Source organism: Cucurbita maxima, unplaced genomic scaffold (assembly GCF_002738345.1).
Source record: "Cucurbita maxima cultivar Rimu unplaced genomic scaffold, Cmax_1.0 Cma_Scf00016, whole genome shotgun sequence".
Taxonomy (NCBI): Eukaryota; Viridiplantae; Streptophyta; class Magnoliopsida; order Cucurbitales; family Cucurbitaceae; genus Cucurbita; species Cucurbita maxima.
In genome coordinates this window covers 2,624,350-2,642,475 of record NW_019272032.1, presented here as the reverse complement: position 1 = coordinate 2,642,475, position 18,126 = coordinate 2,624,350, and the positions used below count along the sequence as shown (strand labels likewise).

The 18,126-nt window shown below is 35.3% G+C and overlaps 2 protein-coding genes and 2 long non-coding RNA genes across 7 annotated transcripts; 2 read left to right on the top strand and 2 right to left on the bottom strand.

The window, feature by feature from the left end:
- The first annotated feature begins 157 nt into the window (after positions 1 to 157).
- Positions 158 to 1,736, top strand: LOC111490796. The gene is made up of 3 exons (XR_002719622.1): positions 158 to 511; positions 1,044 to 1,095; positions 1,583 to 1,736. It is a non-coding gene; the product is annotated as an uncharacterized LOC111490796 (long non-coding RNA).
- A 586-nt stretch (positions 1,737 to 2,322) lies between these two features.
- LOC111490798 lies at positions 2,323 to 2,971 on the top strand. The gene is made up of 2 exons (XR_002719624.1): positions 2,323 to 2,561; positions 2,721 to 2,971. It is a non-coding gene; the product is annotated as an uncharacterized LOC111490798 (long non-coding RNA).
- A 1,145-nt stretch (positions 2,972 to 4,116) lies between these two features.
- On the bottom strand, positions 4,117 to 6,708 carry LOC111491403 (fatty acyl-CoA reductase 3-like; the record flags this gene model as incomplete). Its single annotated transcript, XM_023140318.1, has 10 exons — positions 4,117 to 4,404; positions 4,476 to 4,603; positions 4,848 to 5,117; positions 5,205 to 5,286; positions 5,368 to 5,529; positions 5,701 to 5,893; positions 5,972 to 6,072; positions 6,145 to 6,347; positions 6,419 to 6,522; positions 6,603 to 6,708. Coding segments are annotated over 10 exons (1,500 nt in total), but the record flags the coding sequence as incomplete, so codon positions are not given.
- A 3,654-nt stretch (positions 6,709 to 10,362) lies between these two features.
- LOC111490695 (protein HIRA-like) lies at positions 10,363 to 17,410 on the bottom strand. Of its 4 annotated transcripts, none has more exons than XM_023139245.1 (11): positions 17,242 to 17,408; positions 16,491 to 17,079; positions 15,155 to 15,430; positions 14,645 to 14,896; positions 14,157 to 14,554; positions 12,998 to 14,039; positions 12,597 to 12,807; positions 12,195 to 12,435; positions 11,801 to 11,923; positions 11,548 to 11,665; positions 10,363 to 11,288 (listed from the first exon to the last, which is right to left on the bottom strand). In XM_023139245.1, the coding sequence occupies exons 2-11, from the start codon at positions 16,596 to 16,598 to the stop codon at positions 10,950 to 10,952; spliced, it is 3,108 nt and encodes a 1,035-aa protein (XP_022995013.1). In that variant the 5' UTR covers positions 16,599 to 17,079; positions 17,242 to 17,408; the 3' UTR covers positions 10,363 to 10,949. The 4 variants fall into 4 exon arrangements, 3 of the variants coding, with proteins under 3 accessions (XP_022995013.1, XP_022995014.1, XP_022995015.1); XM_023139246.1 differs by having other exon boundaries at positions 16,491 to 16,670; XR_002719604.1 differs by lacking the exon at positions 10,363 to 11,288 and having other exon boundaries at positions 12,205 to 12,435; positions 17,242 to 17,410.
- Positions 17,411 to 18,126: the final 716 nt, after the last annotated feature.

Below are 18,126 nucleotides of genomic sequence, written 5' to 3'. Positions count from 1 at the left end.
ATTTCTTAGTCCTCAAAAAAAAAAAAAAAAAAAAATTATAACATAGTTTTTGTTGTTTAAAATTAAAATTTTCAAAAATTTAAAATTATGTGTATATTTATATAGAGTTAATTTTATTATGAATTAATGTTAACATTCACCCGATTAAATTAAATGCGGCAAAAATCCTTAGCTACTCGACAGTTTCTCTCAGGCTCAAATCGTCTCGTACTCAACAGCTAATGGCCATGGCAGCGATCAACGGTGCTTCTATAATCTCACCGGCTTCAAATCCTTCATGGCGGAGATAAGAATGCGCTATGAGAGGAGAAAACTTTGAGCTAACAACTCGGTTAGGTGCTCTCGGACATTGGAAGGGTCCACCCAATGTATTACGGTGTCAAATGGCAAGTGCTCAACGGAATATGGCAGTCCAGCGGAGGAAGGGGGAGAATCGACTGTGACAATAGGGTAGAGGCTATGCTCCGATATGCCGACGCCGGACTTTCAACCTTCGATATGGCCGACCAGTGTACGTAATGCAGTGCGTTAGCGAACCAAAATCCACATATATTTAAAATTAAAATTATCTGTCAATGTTATCGTCTTCTTTTGGCTTTTGTTTCCTTGTGCATTTCGTTGTCTGTGCGTTTCGATCCATAAACAGCTTTATTGTAGCCACTTAGCCTCTGTGCATGTCACACTTTTTTGAAAATTCCCGGTTTGATTCCATTTTGTCCTCTCTTTCCTGGTGGATGTAGTACCGAAGGAGCTTTGTTTTTGGCGGCTTGTATTTTCATTCCTTAAGATAAACGCCTCAGTAGAATGTGGAAGATAAGGATAAATCAGCTTCTGGTGCGTGGACTACGAAAATCAGCAAATCAAGGATAAACTTAAGTGGCATCCTCTTCTTTGATTCACTTAGCTTCACACAGTTAAAATGACCTAGTTGAATCAATATTTTTTGAGATTCATGCTTATTTGAAGAAACATGTGCGTTTGCAAGGGAGATTACAGACTAGAAAATTGGAAATCCTCGTTTATATTCAATATTGCATATGCAGGCTTACAAAATGGGTGTCACCGTCGGTGAAGATGACTATTAGCTATGTCCGGGTGAGTATTAATATCTCACGAAAGAGAATGGATGTGTCTTCTTTTGATATGCTTCAATTCTACTGGAAAACAATTAACAGTTCTCTGTCATAACCTCATCTAATTCGAAGCTGTTCCCTAAGTTTGGTTGTGCTGATGTACACTTAGAACCCTCACGATGTGGCAGAAATATATTTTCTTTCTTATGGAACCTATAATGCACATTTTTCACAATGGATTCTCTCGTTCATACAGGAAAGCATTAGGCAAGGCTGTACTTCAATGCTGCTCTTGCCATCTTAGATTTGTGGAGTGAACTTTGAAAATTATAAGGCATGGATTTTTCTTGAAGGATCAATGAGAATCAATGAATTGAATCTATAATTTGACCATGGAACTCATCTAGGCAGTTATCAAGGTGCAGTTCCGACTTCCATTTCATTTTTTACTTGTCATACATATTGGATGTTGTAACGTAAACACTGTTTACTTCCTGTCATTTTTTTAGGAAAAGATGCATGGTGAATCGTCTATGTTTCCTTAGGAACCTCCTTAAAACTTCAAGTGTATCTAAACTTTTTTTTAACTTTTTATTTGGATTAGGTGGAATTATTCGAACCCTGGCTATCTAGATGCTCTCAAGCATCTCACTGATTTGAAAGAAAGAGTGTAAGTCTTGTTTATTTGAGCTCTTCGTTTATTAGTTGTCTGATCACCTTTTATTTATATATACATGTATATATATTACTTCAGCAAGTGGTGTATGGGTAAAATCAAGAAGGTTGCCTTGACAAATTGACACGGAAAGGTGGTTGAGGATTGTTGGGAGGAGTCCCAAGGATTGTTGGGAAAAGAGTCTGCGGAAAGGGATGATCATGAGTTTATAAGTAAGGAACACCATCTCAATTAGTACGTGGCTTTTTGGAAAACCAAAAGCAAAGTCATGAGAGCTTATGCTCAAAGTGGACAATATCATACCATTGTGGAGATCCGTGGTTGCTAACATGATATCAGAGTCATTCCCTTAATTTAACCATATCAATAAAATCATCGAATGTTAAACAAAAGAAGTTTGAGCCTCGAAGGTGTAGTAAAACTGACTCAACTGTCAAACAAAAGGTGTATTTTGTTCAAGGGCTCCAAAGAAGGAGTTGAGCCTCGATTAAGGGGAGATTGTTCAAGGGCTCTATAGACCTCAAGGGAGGTTCTATCATGTACTTTGTTCGAGGGGAGGATTGTTGGAGGAGCCCCATATTGACTAATTAAAGGGATGATCATAGGTTTACAAGTAAGAAATACTATCTTCATTAGTACGAGGTCTTTTGAGAAACGAAAAGTAAAACTACGAGAACTTATGCTCAAAGTAGATAATATCGTACTATTGTGGAAAATAATATCCCTGCACACAATTGACGCATATCTTCGATGAAACTTACCAGGTTCAACACTCTATCGTTGATATGAAGCCTCAAGAAAGGGTGGCAGAGGTAACTTATAACGTATCAATCTGTCTCCCTCAATTTCATTTTACCAATTATCCCTATTCATAACGTAGTTACTGTTCGCGTTTTCATATGATCTATAGCTTTTATTTGATTTTTCTACCCAAATTCCAATGTTTATTTAATGCATGATTCTTAATGCAGGTATGGATCTGTAATGGGTGGCCTACTTAATGATTCCTTTTGCTGGACCTTCATTAAATACTCCCTCCCTGCAAAAGTACAAAAGGGTATGATAAATTATCTTTTTTTTTTTTACCTTAATGATATTGATTATGTACCAAGCAGTTCGTCAATATAATGGAATTCTGAAATGAAATTAAATTGCATAGAGATTCTTGTCTTATTTTAGACTCATATTTAGCTGGAAAAATATTGACCAAGCAATTCGTGAATGGTGATGCTTTTTCTCAATGAAGAAGGTGGATGTGTGAGAAATCTTCTTTGATCTGTTATTTAACCTTATTAGACATTATGCATAGGGAGGATGGAGTTTGAAAGAGTTGTGAGATCTCGCGTACGTTAGAGTAGAGAACGAAACATTCATGATAAGGGTGTGAAAATTTATCATTGGTTGACGTGTTTTAAAATCGTGAGCCTGATTGCTATATGTAACAGGTCAAAGCACACGATATTTGGTAGCAATAGGCTTAGACTGTTACAAATGATATCAGGACTAGACACCGGATTGTGTGCCAGCGAGGACGCTGGGTCCCCAAGGAGGAGGATTGTGAGATCTCACCTCAGTTGGAGAAAAGAATGAAGCACTCCTTATAAACGTGCTTTTAAATTTATTGTCGATTAAAAAGGTAGATACCAAACAATATCACAAAGTTAAAACAATTGTTTGTTAGGTTTATCAGATATTGTCTGTTTTAGCAGTTAGTTTCACAATTTTAAAACGTAGATACTAAAGAGAGGTTTTCATATCTTTATAAGAAATATTTCGTTCCCTTTTCCAACCGATATAAGATCTCACAATCCACCTCTCTTGGGAGCTCAACGCCCTCACTAGCACACCGCCCGATGTCTTGCTCTAATACCACTTGTTACAGTCCAAACTCACCGCAAGCAGATATTGTCCGCTTTTGCCCTGCTTTTGCCCATTACATATCTCTGTCACTCTAACAGTTTTACAACCCGTCTACTATGAAAAGGATCTAGTCCTATTTCAACTATTGTCTTGCACCGTCTAGTGATGACTCTGAAACCATTTGTAATAGTGCAAGCTCATCACATATTGTCCACTCTGAGCTTTCTCTCAAAAAACACAGTAGGTTATTACCCCATGTGCAAATAGATAAGGCGATGACCTTCAAATGTATGATCACGAGTCATGTCGTTGGGTAAGACAAATTTTTGTGTCCGTCCATGTTTTTAATCTTCTTTTTTTTCTTTCCTTTTTCTTTCAAAAAAATATTCTCAAACTAAATAATATGGAGCAAAAATTATAAAATTTTCTTTTTCTTTTTTGTATAAATTATTACAATAATGAGAATGGAATAATTAAAACGACTAATAGATTTATTTCATTTCACGTTCATAAAATTTTCGTTTCGGTACAATATTTTATTCCCCCACACACTTTATGATAAACATAATTTAATTTTTAAAAATTTGTAAAGAGCAATTGATCGATAAAAATAAGTAATTTTATCTTTTTAGATAAAATTATGATTATCTGATGACATGTTTAACAAGTCCAGGAAAGTGAACGTTCATAAAGTAATCCTCCCAGTTGATATCTTTAGGATCCATAACAAATGCTTCATTTGTATCATTGTTTCGTATATCATTCCTTAATCTCTTCGTGTTCGTATCATCAAATCTGTACATACGAAAACAAACATTAAATTTATATCCTTTAATTTTTATTTGAACGCATAAACATATACTTACATAGCATTGAAGAAGAGATAGGGGCGATAAAGTTCGATGAGACGCATCACCAAATTGAACTTCCTCCTCATATCGACGTATTTGTCTTGAAAACAATGGCAAAATGCTATGTTTGCAAATTCGAGTCCCTACATAATTAAGCCCACTGCTAATAAATATGGGTTGTTTTGGCCCGTTACATATTATCGTCAGCCTCACAGTTTTAAAACGTGTCTACTAGAGAAAGATTTCTACATCCTTACAATGAATGTTTCGTTCCCCTCTCTAATCGATGTGAGATCTCACATAGAAATTTTTACCAGTGAGCTCGATGTGGCCGAGGATCGAGATTATATTTTCCATCTTATGGAGTTTGTATTGGTAAGAACGTACCTTGAGAAAAATTAAGTAGCGAATGGCTAGGTATCTATGAAACTTAGCCATACTGTTGAAGAGGGTAACTTTTTCGACCTTAATGGCTTTTCCGTTTTTGTCGATCAACGGTTTCTGAGTGAAATATTGATAACTAAAACGTTGAAGATCAATATGCGTCATGGAAGTTCTGGCTGAAGAACCCACGTGATAGATTGTTTGATTAGACAGCTGGTCTTCATGAGCTGCCATCGCCATGATCATCGTGTTTACCACTATATCGGCCGGAATCTGCATTTTTCTAAACTCGATCAATCTCACGCTCACGCCTTGCATTCAAATGGGTATTAGAAAAAAGTAAGAGCATACTCATCTCACCAAATCAAGGCTTGAATTGGCACCAGCAGCAAAGCATGTTAGCTTCCCTTTAGCATATCCAACAATAATGCTATCAATGGTCCTATCAAAATATGGCAATATTGTGGTTGTTTTAATGTACCCCAACTACTACAATTTCAAGACGTATTTTAAAAACGTGTACCTAACTCCCTCGATCCAACCCGGAAACGGTTCTTTGTAAGTACTCGTAACTATTGTTGGTCGAATGATGATCAGAGGTAGATCGTTTGTTAGGTTACCAATCGTCATTTCACCCATTGCCTTTGTGAATACGTACGTGTTCGGCCATCCATATAAATTTGCCCTAATCGTAAATAAAACAAAACAAAAAACTAGTTATTATAGTGTAACGGCCCAAATCCACCGCTAACAGATATTGTACTCTTTGGACTTTCCCTCTCGAACTTCCCCTCAAAATTTTTAAAATACGTCGGTTAGACGACAGAGATTTTCACACCCTTATAAGAAATGTTACCTTTCAAGACCCAAGTCTTTCATAGCTTGAGTTACAAGCTCCTCTGTAACGCCATTCTCTTTAAGCTGTTTTAATTTGTCCGCTACAATGGCTTGTTCTTCTTCAATGTCGAGCCCTTTGACGCCATTAAGAGACTCACCCATTTTATATGAACTTTCCAAAATAACTCCGTCCCTTTCTCCCGAAACATAAGCTTAAAAACCACAAATTTTCTTCCATTATTGAGTATCTAAAGTAAATTTCGAAACTAAAAATCGTTCGATACACTAACCAGTAGATACATGAACAAGAAGCTTCAAATTACGACATTCCTTTGCAAACCTTACGACATGTTCAGCTCCAATCGTATTAGTGCCAAGTGCTACATCGTACCTATCAAACACAAACAAACAACAACATTGTTTAAGACATTGAAACCATTTATGACACAACAAGGGTTCATACCTTTCATCGAAATTAGTAGTTGCAGCTAAATTTATAACTATTTCCACTTGATTCTTCATCTGGTCGACCCAAATGGAATCTTTCAATCCCATTTGCGAGAGCGAAATCTCTCCCGGCACCAAACAAATCTTTTCGGAAATTAAGGTATTTAGATTTGCACCCAATTTCTTCCTCAAAACTTGGAACAAATCCTTTTCAATCACCTGCAAAATCAATGGATTGTGGTCTTAAAAACAAGAAAACATGCAAAAACTGTCCCTGTTAGGATCCATACCTCATTATAGAAACGTTTTTTAGCTTCAGTTTCATCCGCTGCTCTTAATAACAGGTAGAGTTTCTTCACATTTGGTTGAATCCCAAGTATTTTCTCTACTAAAACTGCATTCAAATGGGTTTTTTTATGAACAATTCTTATCTCTCAGACAAAATTATTTGGATATTGGGTTTGTAATACTTACTTTTTGCTAGAAAACCAGTGGCTCCAGTGATCAAAATGGTCTTATTCTCAAGAAACTCCATATGAGAGGCAGAGAGACAGAGAGACGCGGAGAGAGACGCGGAGAGAGATTATGAATATGAATTGACACACTAATTTAAACCCCATTGATTTGTATATATAGAAGGTGCCGATGATTTCAGGCACATGCTATTCATTTTTTTTATATAATTAAAACGGTTCGATATCAAAAAATGTAAACATGGATATCAATATAAAAGCCGATCATTAGCAATAGGCTTAAGTTGTTACAAATGATATCAAAATCAGACACAAGGTATGAGAACCTCTCCTTAATAGACACGTTTTAAAATCATGAAATTAAGGATAATATATAACCGATTTAAACAGACCATATCTAATAGTAGCACGCTTCCACTAAAAATTTAAAAAAAAAAATTAGTATTCATCTCATACAACCATTTCACTAAAGAATAAATAATGTATATAATATAACTCATTTTAAATATATTAAATTTTATAGTTTCATATTTACAATCTATTTTTTAAAATTTTAAAATATTTTAAGTTAATAAATAATTAACACAAATTTTATTAAAATCTTTTTTTAAAATCTAATCCATTCCATTGGTATGTTTTGAAAGTGAAGCTAATTATTCCATTCTTATTATTTGATGATGAAATTAAAAGTTTACATTTTTATTTAATTTCAAAGGTTGATATTATATAAAAAAAAAAATTATAAATATAAATAAATGGATAACAAAAAAGAGAGAACATTTAATTATTTTGAGTTTTTTTTTTTTTATAATTGAAAAGAAATATTGATTTTACATTTATTCTATATTGAATTTTCAGACATGTGAAGATATCGATGCAAAAAAAATAATATTTTTTAATAAATTTCATTTTTTTAATAGTTGATAAACCAAAATGGAAAATAATAACAAACAACAGGTAAGAGTGTCGAAGATATAATAATTAAAAAATACTTAAAATAAATTAGCGTTATTATCTATTAAGCATTTTTTTCCGAGCTCAATCATCAAAATTTAAATTTATTTAGCTTGGAATAATTTAGAAAAATTTTGTAAAAAAAATATACGAGCAACAACAAAATACGCTAAAATAACGAATAATATTTATTTTTAAAGGACTGGGCAGGTTCAATCAACACCAAACCACGAAGCCAACCATCTTTCCGTAGATACGTAATTACATCCATCCTCGTCTCATTTAATGCGTTTAATCTCTTAAATATAGTTACGTTTTGAACCATAAATTATGCACGATAGGATGATAAATGACCTGGTATTAGCGAAAAACGATCTATACGTAGAATCATAATTTAGGAACGAACGTACTTAAAAATTGATCAAATTAGCGTCCCTAACTAAATATTTGCAACTTGACAATTTAAAACAGACCTTTCAAGTACTTAAATATAAGGTCTCATACCAATGGAGTTAGTATTCCTTACTTATAAACTCATGATCATTCCCTAAATTAGCCGATGTGGGACTTTGATCATCTAACACCTCCCCTCGAACAAAGCACGCCTCTCCTTAATCGAGGCTCGACTCCTTTGGAGTCTTAGTCATTTTTTACTGCCTTCGTACGTTCGAGGAAGCTTGACTCCTTTGTTCGACATTTGAAGATTTGTCAATCTATTGATACAGCTAAGTTTAGGGCATGGCTCTCGAAAAATAATTTATTGGTGGTGATTTAAGGACAAAGTGAATAATTATGTGAATGTCGTAGAAGATTTGGTGGGTTTATCATAGTTTGCTGAACAAACACGTTATAATTTATGTGAGAGACACAAAATTGGTTGTCTTTTGTAGGGTTTTTGTTGTTTTAAAATGATAAAAATGTGTCTTTTTCTTTTAATTTGTTTATACGTTTCTCCTATAACCAAATCTCACCGAATAATTTAAGATGTATAATTTATGTGTAACGTTTTATGTCCAAGATTCAGATCATGATTCCAAATTTAGATTCAAAATTTGATGGCTTCAGCATTTTCGTGCATCATATGTGACAATGTTCACTTCCACAAATTAATATGAGTCTTTTCAGCATTCTTTGTCCTCACTCGTGTATTCTCCGAGAAAGATACACGTGTTTAATTGTGGAGTTCCTATGATTGAGCTACCAAAGAGAAAGATACACGTGTTTGACGATTACTTCTTTAAAGAGAAAAATTGTCAACAAAAAAAGATTCTAAATAATATTTTTAAAAGAAGTCTTATATGGATAAAATATTAGATGAGAAGTCGATTGTGAAAATAGTTGGATTATTGGTGAAAGAAAATAATAAAATAATACTTTGATAATATTGGAAGATAAAAGATTTGTATTTTATTTTCTTTTTTTTAATTTATTGTTTACAATTAAGTGTAACCGTAACCATCCACCGCTATCAGATATTGTTTTCTTTGGGTTTTTCCTTTCAGATTTCCCTTTAAGATTTTAAAAACGTGTCTGCTCGGGGAAGGATTCCACACCCTTTACTTATAAATGGTGTTTTTGTTCTCCTCCCAACTAATGTAAGATATCCCGTAACAAAACTTTAGAAATACATATTTATTCAAAAGCCAAAAAAGAAATATATATTTCTATTAATTAAGTTTTGAAACGGTGAACGGCTTAACTCGTGTAGACTATTAACCCTAACTATAAAAATTAGGGTGGGTTAAATTCTTTTTTAGTGTAGGGTTGAGTTGAATTTTTGAAAACCATAAGTTTAGTTCGGTTTTCGGTTAACAATTTTTTGTATCAGATGATTCAAAAATAAATTTACAATCCTACCCTACTTTAAAAAGAAAAAAATTAATAATATTTAGCGTTTAAAACTAAGGTTAGTGATGAGTTTTACGAGATTTTAATTAATAATATAATATATAGAGATAATTAGAAATAAGTTATGTAAAATTATTTTTATATTCATGAATGTAAACTTTTTAAAGTAATTTAAAATGTGTTTAGTTGACGCATTCCATCAACTTTTTACCTAATATAATATTGTATCATACCAAATTATATAAATTAAATTTATTTTTTTTTTTTTTTTTGGTAGTTTTATTGTCTTTACTGTTCTTAGGTGGCCTAATATCGTAGCTTACCAAATTATACGAACATGTTTGTTTAGTCAAATATAACATTAAAATTAAAATTAAAATTTAGGTAAAATTAAAGGTATGGTTGAAGCTAGAGTCCAAATGAGTTAAAACTTTTTTCATATTAAATAATTTTTTAATATTTTTTATTTGTTTTTCTTCGTTTTTTTTTTCAAACTATAACGAAAATAATTAAATTTTTAAGTTTTAATATTTGTCATTAATTGTAATCTACAAATTAAATTAAAATCTAATTAGTTTAAATTATTTTAATAATTTGACTAAATAAAAACAAATTAATTATCTAAAATTCACTAATAAAATGGTCAAAAATAATTTTTAAAAAAAAATCAAACAGAGATATTATTTATTTACATAAAATTTTGATAACATTCGCGTGCTATACCAAACATAATTATTTTTTATTTAAAAATAACTCGTTCGACATCTCGAGCAAAACCTCTCACGAAAGGAGACCTTCAAAATTTCCAGCACCCCAACAAGGTCTTCTTCCTATGTTAATAAACCTGCAATGTCTTCACATCCTCCAAATAGCTTTGCTCCCTGCTAATACTATATACCCTTTTCCCTGCTTTAAGCACATAATGGAAGCTGGAAAGTAAAAGAAGTAGACAACAAGCAGCAGGTTAATGCCATTGCGGCTCGACTAAAAGCTTCATTAGCTGATCGATGATGTCGAAGCCAGTTTCAGAAGGAAGCACGGTTCTTGATATATATCTAGAAGTTTTAATACGCATACGAACGTATGAGACTCCGATATTTAACACAACTATGATACAAATGTTTGTAGCTAAATTTCGTCTCAATTGCAGGGACCTTAGTAGGTTGCCCTTGGGCTGTACTGATGTCTTTAGACTCGGGAATCTATGTCATACCGATATATGGTAATAAAAGTGGCTCTGAGTTATTTAGATTACAAATGTAGATTAAAGAGAAGTTAAATGGAAAAGGGTTATCACTTCTAGCCACCACCCTAAGAATCAACTCTTGAATTAGAACTATTACTTCAGACAGGTGATACTACAGAAAGAATGTCCGGGATGGAAACCTTTTCCTATGCATATATGTATAGGGGACTGGTAAGCACGATCGATCGAGAACGAACCTGAAGAACGTAACTTGGTGTGATACACATGCTGCTTAATCGATGTCAGTTGCGGGATCTAGTTATGAATGTGATGTGATGAACTGTTGGGTCAATAAGAACGTCAGCTTTTCGCTTCCGAAGGAACTAGATCCTCAACCGACTCGCCCACATGAACCTGACCTAGAGGTGGAGCAAAACTTGTTGGAACCATTACCAATTTGGAGGAAGGCTTTGGATGAGTAACTGTGGGATCAGTATCCATTTTCTCGGCTTGCTGTGGAGCAGATTGCTCATGACATGGTACCCGAACGCTTGATGTTGACGGAAGGGAATCTTTTGGCTCGACATTTTCATACTCAGAGAGAAGATCCATGAATTCGTTGAGCAGTCGCTGGACTTTTCTATTTGATGCCATGGCCGGAAGGATATCTTCTCTTAGAAGTTTGTGCTTTCTCATACCCTGCATAATAAATGTAAGTCCGTGAGTATCATAAACTTCTTAGACACCAAATTCCTCATCAAGGCAGCCCCTAAGAACAGTAGTATGATGATATCTACATTGTGCTACATAACTAGTTCCAAATGCAAAAGATTTCGAGCCTCGACTTCGATGATTTAGATTTAAGCATAGAGAACGTACTGAGTTAATCAGAAGAAACGCAGAAAGGCATCATGTATGATTAAAAAGCCATTTTCAGGACAGGTTAAGGATGTCTTACAAGCACACAAGGATCCCAGGCAAGATTTTTTGTATCTGCCAATGCATCTCCAGCCATCCCAGTTGGCGGTCCTAGTAAACTCTCGCAAACCTCACGTAGTCGAGATTCATCTGCTTCTCTGTAACCAATGAAACAAGAACACCAAACACAGACATGTGAACTGAAATGCTGACATTTGCCATCAAAAGAGAGAAACTATAAGAAAATGTGCAAAAGCAAAAAAAAAAAAAAAAAAGTGTTAAATGTAAATCACCTTGCCAAAAAGCGTATGTATGATAGAAGCCATTGGCGATACTCGTTAGGTGACTTTAATGCTAGCGAGGATGCCATCTGAGTCTCTAGGTGAGCACGAGTCTGCATCCCATCGTCAGTGACCCTGGGATGAAGAAGCTAAACTCATAAACTCGACTTCAAGATTATGTAAATAAGATCAGGAAACTAACTAGGAACCTATCAGAATCAGAACAATAAGAAATTGAAAAACCCATCTTCCTTCCAACTCATTCATGCGACATTAAGAATCAAACATGTTGAGATCAACATCGCGATCGTGAAAATGAATCATCTCTGTTCCGGAAAATGTGAAAACAAACCAGAAGCCAAGTTTTTAAAGCTTCAGAACTATATGTTGAAAAGAAAGAACAGACCTACTCCAACCTGGCTTTCTAGCTAAGTATTTCCTGATATCAACCTGCAGTGCAGCAAGTTCTCCGCTCTGAATTGACCCCAAGTTCCAAGAGCTGGAAAAATTCGATGCAGGGAAACAGTCGTCTGCTACTCTCAGCCAACACATAAGGCTAGTGTCGAAGAGAAAAGCATGGCGAGAGGCCAAAAGAACTAGAGGAGAACCAGATTTTGACAGCTTGGCAGATATAACTTTAATTGTGCCTGAAAGAGTGGAAGGATAAACCCTACAATCAGAAGGCATATTTCTACTGGAAGCAATAGAAAACACGAGAAAAGAAAACTAAAAAGAAACTTTGACATTAGCTTGCTGCTAGGGTACAATAACATTCCTAGATCAAAAGAATTCAAATGTTGAATGTTACCAGAATCTTTTGTAGATGAGTCAGGGTTCAAAGGAATTAATGATGCCAGCGAGTCGTGAAGGAGACAACTGCGGTTAAACAGATCCCATACGTACAAGGAACCTTTCCTAGTCACCAGCAACAATTTCCAGGAATCATCACAATCAATAAATGTAGCAGCAGATCCCATCATCATGGTAGGCATAGAACGTCTACCACACTTTGTATAAACCTACTCAAAAATAATAACATGTAGCCAAATTTGAAGCTTATATAATGGCATAGTACTGTATTATTATGTTAAACTTAATTTACTTCTGGCAGCTTAGAGTAATACGACTTCAATTAATTGACTCATCTAATGCTGCATTAAACATCTGCTCTGTTGCCAAGAATGTAAAAATCAAATAGCCAGTAACTACCTGTATGCATCCATCTTCACACCCTACTGCCCAGAAATTTGCATTTCCAGCCAAAACAGTGACTTTCCCTGAGACCCTATCAGACCACAGAGTTCTAGATCCCTTAGTACAAGAAATAACTGTTTCTTTCAACATTGATGCATTTCCGGCCCCGATAGTGTCATTAGCAGCATGCTCCTTTGGTCGAGCTTCCAAGAAAATTGGCTTGGTATGTTCCCCTTCTTTCTTATCAAGCACCCTAATTGACAGTACAGAACTACAGGTAGCCAATGAACTTGACGACGTCTTCAAATTCCCAGAAGAATCCACCATCATGTTTGCATCTCTACCTGAAGAGAGAGGAACCTTCTCGATGACTAAACTATCAGTGATTGTTGCTCGAGCAGTGACCCCTGGACGCTTCTTTAAATCAGTATGTTGGCTGGGCATTCCCCTCGCAGAGATTTCCCTTAAACATTCAGGGGAAACCACACCATTATTCTCCATTTTTTGGTCAGATGACATAGAAGGGAAATCAAGTGCATTGCTACTCTGAATCCCACCAGACTTGTTCTCCAGCGGGACAGACATTCCAACTGCTTCTGGAATAATTCTCTTTCTTCCATCAGGCCTTCTATACTCTCTTTGCTTGACAGGACTAGAAACCTTCAGGGAAGCTGATGATACCTTATTTAAACCATCCCCACTAGCTCCCCCGCCCCCACCAGCTCCCCCGCTCTTCTTTGACTCATCAACTTGAGCCTCCAAAGTCTTTGAGGCATCCCTCGCATCAATTGAAGATTTTGCATGCGTCAGATTTTGTTGAGGTTCCAAAACCACTTTCTTGCTCGGGACTTGCCTTAATGAAGCTGCTTCAAGCATCAGCTGAGCTGGAGTTTCAGCTAAATTCACTTGCCGACCTCTAACATCACCATAACGACTTCTTTTTATCTCATCAAGTTCTGAATCCGGCAACCTCTGTCCAATTTCTTTCACCTCAAAATGGAAAGTCGCAACTGACCCATCCAAGGAACATGCAAAGAGTGAATATCCATCAGGACTCCTGCTCCAATATGAAAATTTGAAAATTATGGTTAGTAACAAATGAAGGTCATAGGTGATAAAACGTAAACAAGATGTAAAGCAATTAAACGGTGTAGGCATATTTTCAGAATCATACCAAGATAAATCAACAACACTTTGAGTAAAGAAATGTTTGGCAACAAAAAGAGGTCGAGGACTTGCTGTCGTCCATACAGTTATTGTGCGATCCTGACTCCCAATTGCAATCACATTATATGATGTGGATTCTTTGCCTTCAACCTTCGAAGCTCCATTTGTCCACCCAACAGGAACAGCCTTCATCTCATTAGCATTAGTTAAATTCCTTCGAAACATAGAATGATTGAATTTCACAACAATAACAGGAGCATTGTGTCCTAGGAAATCAAATGTGGCAGACCATTCCCCCCTCTCCAAAACTGGTGCAGAATGCCTGGGCTTCTGAAAACCATGAGTGGTAGTGATGAAATGTCCACAAGGAGACCATCCTAAACGCCGGAAAAACGTAGATCCAAGCTGGAAAAGAAAAACCACAAGAACATAAATATATTCTGAAATTATAACATTTTAAAAAAAAGAACCCAGAGATAAAATGAACAAACATACGGATTTTGTCCAGTGGCCATCAGTTCGGTGAACAAGGCTCCAGTCGCTTGTTCTCCATATAATAACCGTCTTATCATCCGATTGACTGGCTATGAAAGAGCCTATGGGATCCCAGGCAACTCCTTTGACAAGGCTAGAGTGGCCCCTCAAAACAGCTGTACAAATACCATTGCTCATTTTCCATATGTGGACTGTGTTGTCTAAACTCCCACTCGCTAAGAGCGAGTCATCTGGAGACCAGTTAAGATCCACCTACTTCATGCATTGAAATATAACTCCCAGGTTAGATGCCATCAATAAGTAACACGTTCATCACTCAGTATAATACTTAAATATATAAATAAGCAAATTAGAAACTATTACAAACCTACAACAGCAAGCAGTTTGATCTTTTTACAAGGAGACATAAGGTGCTTGATTCTCCCAATCTTATTTTTTTAAAAATACTGACTAAATAAATTCAATCAAACATATGAAGTACCACATAAAAGTCAGAAGCTAAATCATTACCACGTCAGCTGTGTGCCCCCTCAAAGTCATAGCAACTTTCCAGTTCTCGATATCTGGGGGCTCCCCACTACCAAATTCAGTGGTCCCTGAACCAGGTTTCTTTTCATGAACAAGAATTGTTTGATCATCAGACCCTGATGCCACATAACGACCATGCTTAGCCCATCTAACACAATTAACTGACCCAAAGTGATCACGAAGAGTAGCAAGAAGCCTTTGATTAGAATCATCGCCCTTTAAGTTCCTACCAACAGATTTCACATTCCATATCCGAACCTGCAGAAGTACAACATGTAGTAAAAGTGATATTTTTCCTCGCATAATTGAATTCAATTAGGAAACTTTATGAATAGCAGAAAAATTAGGTTTTTATTTTTCTTTTTCTTTTTTTCTTTTTTGTTAATTACACTACAAGACAGTAATCACATAACACGACCAACACCACAACAAAAATAATAAATCCTAACTTGCTAGCATGCTTCAATGCAATTGTACTCTTGTACATCATAACTTGAGGCACATACATGCGGAAGCTCTCATAAGGACTTTTAAGAAGCAAACTCTGGCTATTCAACTCATAATCCTATGATAATAAAAAAGGAGTTAAAAACTAGTGTGGAGTGGGGCTTCCATCACCTAAAAGGTATCAAGTGCCCCTCATCTAGAACTGAGTATCGAACAAGATGGCCAAGGGATCAGACCACAACTAGTCATATGAAGTAAACAAATTTGGATGTTTAAGAGAAGGGGAAAAGATTTGGATTCAAACGGCCAACGTCTTATGGAAACTCTCATAAGGACTTTTCAGAAGCACTCTCTGACTATTCATCTCATAATCCTATGACCAATCAGAATTACCTCCTCGGATCCATAATTGCCTCATTGGAGTTCAAAATTAGTGTCGAGAGGGGCTTCCAACACATAAAGGTATCAAGTGCCCCTCATCTAGAACCGAGATTTAGATTTAGATTCAAAAGGCCAACCTCTGTTTTAAAGTACCAATGGGAGCATAAAGATATGAACTTTCCTATATAGATTCATTCCTTCATCCTAAAAACCCGAAATAAGCAATTACCATTAACATGTAATGTACTTTTTTCTGACAGAAGTAAGACTACAAAAGAAAAAGGAAACAAAATTCAAGAATTTCATACGATTTTATACAATCTAGACTATTCTTATCAACTATAAACTAATGGGAAAGAGAGAGTGTGCCACTACATCAGCGTTCAATTGGTAAAACAATATACATTTTTCTCAGCACCCATTTAAACACCCATATTAGCCCCATTCTTGTAGTCCCCCAAATGGAATAAAAAATGGCAAGAAAAAGTACCTTGTGGTCACCTCCTCCAGTAGCGAATCTCAGACCACCAGGTTGAACATCAATCGAGAAAATTTGCATGCCCTCATGCCTAACCCAACTAGGTTTTTCTGCAATCATTTCTAGGGCCGAACCCAACAACAACCCCTCCCGCCTCAGGCTGTTTCTTCCCAATTCATCGTTTTCCAACACCTTAACCCAATTCTAATCAATAAGAAAATGCATAAAAACAGAGCCATAACAGAACCCAAATTTCAAAAGAAAAAAGGGTACACAAAATTCTAGCCTTGCACGCGGTACTGTTAAGAACATACCGAATGCCGAAACAGAAACAAACAAAAAAAACAAAAAGAGAAAAACATCCAAACGCTTTCAGCTAAGAACAAAATTCCAGGCTAGAACTCTAGAATGCGGACCAGAAGAGCCCTGGTCCTAAACCCTAAAGTAAAAATCAGCCAAAACCCTAGGTCGAATAAACCCAGCAAATTGAGAGATAGAAAATGGGTAACCAAGCGAAGAGTAGCAAAAACGAAGAGATAAGAACTCGTTCCAACAGTCGGAGCTCCAAAACACCAGCGGCGTACGAAAATTAGACGCGTAGCTGAGAAGGGCAAAAGGTGGAACAAAACAAGCAAATCAGATGTTGAAAAAAGGGAAGAAAGCTTGGAAATTGCAGAGACATTGGGACATATTCGAATCAAAAGATGAATCGAAATGAAATGAAAAATTGAAAATCAATGAAACAGAAGGAATTAGCTTTTACGTTCTTCCGCTGCAAAATCTTTCCCTCGCATTCTTTCTTCCTACACTCCCCGCTTTTGCGCTAGCCAAACAAACGCAGCGCGCCCTCACCCATATTCTGAAATCGTTTCTTTACGGGAGCATCAGAATGTAGGTTTCGGCTGTGGTGGAATCAAAATCGTCCCTTTTTTTTTATTATTTTATTTTGTAAATTGCATAATAATACCTAAGAATTTAGATCCCAATTTGAGGAAGATAAAACTTTACTTAATTAGGGTAAGGTTATTTTGTTCATAACAATAATCTATTATTCATCATTCACCCACCTACAAAATAAATTTCATTTACAAATATTATTATTATTATAAAATATTTTTTAATTATGAGTTTAGTTATTAAACTTTCTTAGTTTTAAACAAATCATTTAGAATATTTTTTTAATTCAAAATCAAAATTTTATAAGATATTAAATTGGGAATTCAAATAATAAATTAAACCGGTAATTTTAAGTTCAAATAACCTATTATCTAAAAATATAAAATTCCGACACAAATGAAACATTTTAAAAGTTTAAAAACTTTTCATTAGATATGGATAATAAAAATATTGTATTTTCGCTTAAATGAAAAGTCTAATAAGTAAATAAGTATCTATGCTTTAAGTCTTTAATATTCTCTTATTTATTACTTGTGTGTCTATTATTTAGGCAGAATATCGCCACTAATTCTTACTAAAAAACTAAAAGAAATAGAGGAGACTAAACAGGAACAAAAGGGATCCACCAAAGAAGATACTTCTCCATCCCTTTTTTCAAAAGGAGGATCCAAACAAAATCAATGAGATCCAGTAAATGGATGATAAATTCCACTTTAAAGACATTGTCAAAAAAAAAAAAAAAAAAAAAAAA